The 6,528-nt window shown below is 45.6% G+C and overlaps 1 protein-coding gene across 2 annotated transcripts in view; it reads left to right on the forward strand.

Annotated features, from left to right (window-relative positions):
* ST3GAL1 (ST3 beta-galactoside alpha-2,3-sialyltransferase 1) overlaps positions 1-6,148 on the forward strand; it is an 88,568-nt gene extending 82,420 nt beyond the window's left edge. For both annotated transcript variants that reach the window (XM_086878395.1, XM_086878406.1), the window contains one exon: positions 5,575-6,148. In XM_086878395.1, the coding sequence (XP_086734521.1) occupies positions 5,575-5,610 (36 nt within the window). In that variant the 3' untranslated portion in view covers positions 5,611-6,148. The remainder of the gene's footprint in view (positions 1-5,574) is intronic.
* The last annotated feature ends 380 nt before the right edge of the window (positions 6,149-6,528 follow it).

Genomic DNA, 6,528 nt, shown 5'->3' on the forward strand with positions numbered 1-6,528 from the left:
CCAAGAAATACCATCTGGCTTTGATGTCCTTGCCCTTCTGTTAAGGGGAGGTAAAGATGGCTGAGACACTTTTATTTTTGTAGTACCAAATGGCAGTAGAAGTAACAATGGCCATGCACTGCAGCTTGGGAGGTTCAGGCTGGACATTAGGCAAGAAACCTTTCTCACTAGGAGGGTGAGAAGGAAACAGGTCAGCCAGGAGAAGAAATGGGAGCTCTGTCCCTGGAGGACATCAGGGCATGGCCCAATAAAGCCATGGCTGGTCTTGTACAGTACTCTGGATTCCCTCTTGGGTCAGACACCTCCAGAGAGTCCTTTTAGCTGAGGTTTCTAGGAAGCTCTGGTGAACAGTGTTTTTCTCTTGATTTGCAAGGCTGAGGTTATGGGGTTATGGCAGTGGGCTGCTCCAGGAGGTGAATGGCTCTGGTGAACCAGCTGACATTGCAGGGTTTGGAACAAAAGACAGAAAAATTCCTTTAAACTCATCAGCAAAGAGTCTCTGTCATCCAGGATTTTTGGGGGAGGCTCTATTTTGCAGGAAGGACAGAGAGATTACTGTGCTTACAGTAACAAATGTTGGCCTCATGACTGGTACAGAACAACTTTAGTTCTTTGTGTTTCAATTATTCACTTCCTTTGATAGCAGTGCCTCCTCTCCTGTGCAGTCATATAGCACAGTAACACTTGGCCATGTTCTCATGGATGTAGATCATCTCCTCCCAGAGGTCAAAGCTAAATCTATTTTCACCAGGCAGCATGATTTCCCATTAGTCCCAGAAGAAATAAAAAAGGATTAAAAAAATTCCATTTTTGAAATCACCTGTATGTTCCCCTTGAATTAAACTTTCTGGATCCGGATTTATGGAAATACCACATGGCATTTATAGATATTCCACACTTGGTTTCCATTGCATTCAACTCTTCCAGCTTGTCTACTGTCAAACCTCTGCCTGGAGCTTCTCACAGAAGATCTGGGTCTGGACCAGACAGTTTTGATCTGTTCAGCAGCCATGAAAAAGAAAGCCTGGTAAAACTTGTCTGTCAGTCAAATGTTTTCCTGTACCTCAACAGGTTCCTAAAAATCCTATCACTTAATGATAGGTGATTCAGGGCCACAGGTTTTCACTAAAATGACAGTGACACAGCAAGTCCTTGTTGGTGCAGCAAAAGTGTTCAGTGTCTTCATAACGGTGTCTGTCCTCATACCAGAAGTATAAATGCAAAACAGAAATGATTCCTATCCCCAAGACACACAGGGTATATAAATATTTAATATATCTACTATGCTACCAAGAATAATCAAGAAATGGAATTAATGACAATAGAATTTTCAAAATTATTTTAAAACTTATTTTTTATAAAGTGGGTTGTATAGATATATTCATATATTTATACAAAAAAAACCTAGCTATTCTTGGAGCCTAAGTTTTACTTTTTTTTGACTTGTAGTCCAAGTCTTTTTTTCCACCACCCTCCAAATTTTTAGGAGTTGTGAAGTAATTTTGAAGGTCAGAGAAAAGAGTAGAAAGCACCTGTGTTTACATCATAGCAGTAAGTTCCAGAACAAAGTGAAAACTTTCCTTGGAAAAAATTAAATTTTAAATTAATTAAATTTTTAATATTTAAATTAGTTAATTAAGTTTTTTTAACTTTTGAAGTCCCACTCTGTTTTGAAAGAACCCTCATCTGTGGAGGAAGAGTACAGCATGGCTGCTTTAAGCATGAGGTTAACAGATTTCAACTACAATAATTTATTCTGTAGGTCAGTCATTAACCATTATCCAGGCCACTATTGTAAAATTTACCCTGACTGGACTTGTCATGCTCACAGTTATAAACTCCTGGAGCTGATGACCAGCATCCATCCTGGCTTTGAGGGAGCCCTCAGGGCTCAGCCCCAGCCCTGCTGCTGAGAATTCACACCAGGCACGCCACTGACATCAGCCTAAAGCTGCTTAGGCAGCGAGGATGGTCTGATCCCGTGTTGGCCTGAATTCAGTTTAGGACACGACACAGAGGCTGCTGAAGCCACCAGGAGATCTTTCCATTGTCTTTAGGGGGTTTGGATGAGGACTGCAGGTGATGTCCGTGTCAGAAGCCTTTAGCACAGCTCACACCCACCCAGAGCTGCATTTAGAGCCATGTTCCAGGTGTTCTCTCATGGGAATGGCCCCCAAAACCAGGCCAGCAAGTGTGCAAACAACCAAGCAGAAAGGACAGCTGTGGGGAAGGGTTTCAGTCTGTGTTTTATTTGTCACTGTGGACCCAACCTGAGTCAGCCAAAGCCAGGTCCCACCAAAGCACTCCTAAGCAGGAGGAAATGCCACTCTGCCAGGGCAGGTTGAGCCACCCCCGTGTTCTTTGCCATCTTCATCACTGTTCCTCCCCACTGCCAAGCAGGTGTTGGCCACCCACTGTTGGCTTTGACAGAGAGCAGGTTTGGCACTTCTCCTTTACTAGCAAGAGAGATGGCAATAAAAGCTCATACATGTTTTCTTTTCCACTCAGTGGTTGGACAGGAACAATGGAAAGTGATCTATGCTGAAAAAGAGTTGTACAAAGAAAGCAATGCCACAAATGCAGTCCTTACCAAAATGGGAATGGGCAAGGGAAGGGAGTTCACAGCACACAGATCAGTAAAGTAACTTGTCCTGGTTAAAGGGTCAGTTGAGTTGTGGATCCTGATACTGTGTAAAGGAATGGAATTTCATGACTCATTCACTCTTTCCTATGGAAAGAACTACTTCTCTTGGAACACTGTAAGTTCATTTCATGGCACTGTTATCTGTGGAAAGACATCCCTGAGCTGGCCCAGGGAATGGAGAGAGAGAGAGGACAAGTGCCCCTATTCTACCCAACCCCAGTTAAGTCCATGGCTGATACCAGCCTGCTGTCTGGAGGTGACAGGTCCATCATCCCTTCCCATATATTTCTTACCCATCATCACCAGTGCAATCAGCTCAGGGTGGAACAGGCAGCAAGTCCATTGGGGGTCCTGCTGAGTCAGCCCTCTGTTCTGCCTGATTTTGGGATATTCCTGACCATGGTGAGACAGGAGGCAGTGAACTGAAAGCTGGAAAGCCTCCTGCTCCACTCCTCATCCCCTGCTCCATGCAGTGGCCTCAGGAAAGGCTCTGGCTCATCAGCTCATTATTGATCCATGTCACAGCAGTTGTAATTGCAGGGATGGGAATAACAATTAAAGCAGTGGAAACAGTGTAAGCTGTGGGGGTTTCCAGAGGAGGAACATCTCCCAGGCAGGCGTGGGCAGAGGTGGTGCAGAGACAGCATGGTCAGGAGCTCCACACTTGGTCTCTGATTCCCAGTTGCAATCCTGGATGGAAGCCACCCCATTTTCCCCAACCCACACCTGATCACATGTCCATCCATCTCACTTCTCCTGCCCTGGGGACAAGCAGACCACTTGAGAGCTGTTCAGAATCCTGGGAGGCAGAACTGAACATCTGTGATGGGCACATAACATTTGGGCAAGGGGACCCCACTCATGAAAGAGGACACACAGCACATTCCAGCAACCCTGAGGTGATCTGCACAGTCCATGTGTCCTGCTGCTCTGTGCTGGGTAAGAGAGCTCAGCGTCCTAAGATTCTCCCTTTTAAGGAATAATTAAGCAGATTTTAAGCCAGAAAAGTTTCACAGAACAAGAACAGACTAGGATCTCCACTGTTTAGAGCTAACAAACAGAATTTAACACAGTAGCCTTACTAAATTAAAAAAAAATAAGTTTTACAGAAGCTGGTAGAGCTCCAGCCCCACCAGTGCTTATTTTTTTCCCCTTCCCATCCAAGCTACAGCTTGTGCAAGAGGGCAAGATTGCACTGGTGCAGCTGTGGGGAGGAAAGGAGAGAGGTAAAAAGAGGGAGTGAGACCTTTCCCATCCCCAGGGGATGCCAGACTGGCTCTCCCATTCTGTGCCACAAGGAAGAGGCTGTGCAGAGACACAACCAAATCACTGGGCACAAGGGCAAACAGCAGCAGCCACTGCTCATGGGGAGGGGCCCACATCTCCTTTTATTTTCTCCCCTGGTAAATCCATACTGATGGCTGCTCTGGAGTGAGTGTCCCACACAGCTATAGGAACCAGCAATAACCAATAAACACAATTAACAGATTACATGGTCCTGCTTCTGGCAAAAAGAACCTCCCCAGCTCTTTATGATCTTTTACTAGAAGGGTAAATAAGGACACATGACATATGTACAGCTTCATTTATTGTGTCCCTGGTCTGCATTTTAGTCCTGATCCTAGTATTTTCTCTACTGACAGCTAATGAAATCCCAAAGTGGGCTTGTTCTGATTTTTCCCACCCCTCCCATCGCTCCTATTTCTGATTTCTGAGATGTTCTGAAAATAATTCTGTTAGCAGGAAATTAAACAGGACATTACTCTTGATGGCATTCAATTGTATTTTCTCTTTCCCTGATGTCAGGCCCTGGCAGAGGAGGGTAAAGAGGAACTCAGGGCCATCAGAAAGCTTTTCTGGCACAGATGAGAAACCTGCGTGCTGCCAAACCCTTTGCTATTGTTCAGTGTACACCCTGCTGTTTGTTTGGGACCTGGAAAATAGAGCCTTACTGTGAAATTAAAGCTGAGCATTGCAAAGGCAGGTCAAGCAGCAGAATGAGCTGGTGCAGCAAATGGGAATTTTTGCCTTCTGTGACAGCTAATGGTGAGAAACAAGAGTTTGGATGTTTTTAATGGCTATTGTTTCTGGCTTATAGATGAGGAGCTTTAAGAGACTGAGCAGAAGTAAGAGAGAACACAAACTAGACTTGGATCTTTCAGACTCCACTCACAGGGCATCCTTTATCCCCAGAGACACAGCTAGGCCCTCCTTGGCTCAGCTCACCATGGCCTAGAATTCACTTTGAGCCTGATGGGCCCCTGACACGCTGCCCACTCAGCAAGCCTGTGTCCACCTCTACTGATGCTGCTGAGTGCTTCTGTTGATTTCTTCACATTTGCCACCTCAGAGTGAATTGGGCTGTTGCAGGATCAGGCCCTTGCCAGAGCAACTTTGCATAAGCACAAGCTGGATTAATTAAAAATGCTGTTATTAAACTTTGGGAGGACTTCCTCTGCACCACATGGCAAAGCTGCCCCTCTCTTCAGGGACTCACATCCTCAGGAGATTTCTTCACATCCCTGCAAGACCTCAGGATGCTCTAGTCAGGTAGCATAAGGAAGAGCCAGCAGCTGAGGAGGCTCAGCTGAGCCCTTGATGGCAGCGAGTGCTGCCCTCTCACTTCTCAAACTTCCCTCCAGATGGCAAACAGCATGTGCTCAGCCAAACCCGAGCCACAGGCTGCAGGAACGAGTGACAACATCCAGACTGACAGCAAGGGAGAGATATTGCTTGAGGCAACACTCCAGACTGAATGCAGCTGGTTGGGTGCAGGGGGGAAAACAAGATGCTTCAGGTGGAAGAAAGCATCTGAAATCAACCTTTTTTTCCTCAGAGATGAGCATCAGCCATCCTGCCACGCATGTTGCACTGCTTTCACTGTGATTGCTCCTGAAATGTCTAAATTTGCACTTTCTCTTCAAACCCAGATTTTCCCTGAGAGCCCAAGCCTGGCCACAGAGTGACAGACCAAAGGCTCAGCTGCCCCAGCATCCCATCTGCAGTGGACATCCTGCAGCAGATGCCCGAGGATGTGCACACACAGCAAGTCAATTTTTCCTTCTCTTCTCTCCCAACTTCTGGCAGTTGACACCCCAAAGAAGAGGTTATACTTCAATCCACCCTGTCCTACATGGATTTCTCTGACTGTTTTGACTCACATTGAAAGGCACTGCCAGTGTTGAAAGGGATCTGAACTCTTCCCATCAAGAGAGGGCAGTGCTGTCCTCACTGTCACAGCCCAGGACACCAGTGCCAAGAAGAGATAAAGTGCATTATAAGTCATTGAAGTGGCACAGCTCAGTGTTTTGGTCTCCCAGAAAGCCAGCTGAAGAACTCTGGGGGTTACAAAAGCCGGGAGTTAATCAGTAACTCAGATGTTTATCACCTGCATGTTTAACCATTTTTTTTCCTCCTTTGCAATGCCTGCTGGTTTGGATTATTTTTCCTTCTTTTAATGAGTAACTACTGGGAAGGGGATTAAATACACCTGTTCTCTCAAAATATTATGACTTTTGTTGGTGGCCATTTTGACTGTAAGCAGCTGTATCCCCCAGTTATTGGCATGTAGAAATGAATATTCAAGTGCTTCTCAAATTCAAAAAAAGCAAATTCAAAGAAGAAAAAAAAAAAAAAATTCAGTGCCTTCAGTACACACCATGTCTAGAATGTCTAGTCTGGCATGTTCCCAGTCCAGTGCTGTCCTGCAGGCATCTCCATGCACACTCCAGTATGACTTTACCCCTCATATGGTCTCTCAGCATCTCCTGCTGTCCTTTCTTTTCCACCTGTTCACTCAGAACCACAGCAACATTTGGAGAAATGAAATCTCTGAAAGTTTTGTGTCCTACATATCTTCCCTCTGCTCTCTGCCAGTGCTTGCT

The sequence above is a fragment of the Cyanistes caeruleus genome, chromosome 1 (assembly GCF_971803275.1).
Source record: "Cyanistes caeruleus chromosome 1, bCyaCae1.hap1.1, whole genome shotgun sequence".
NCBI classification, from domain to species: domain Eukaryota; kingdom Metazoa; phylum Chordata; class Aves; order Passeriformes; family Paridae; genus Cyanistes; species Cyanistes caeruleus.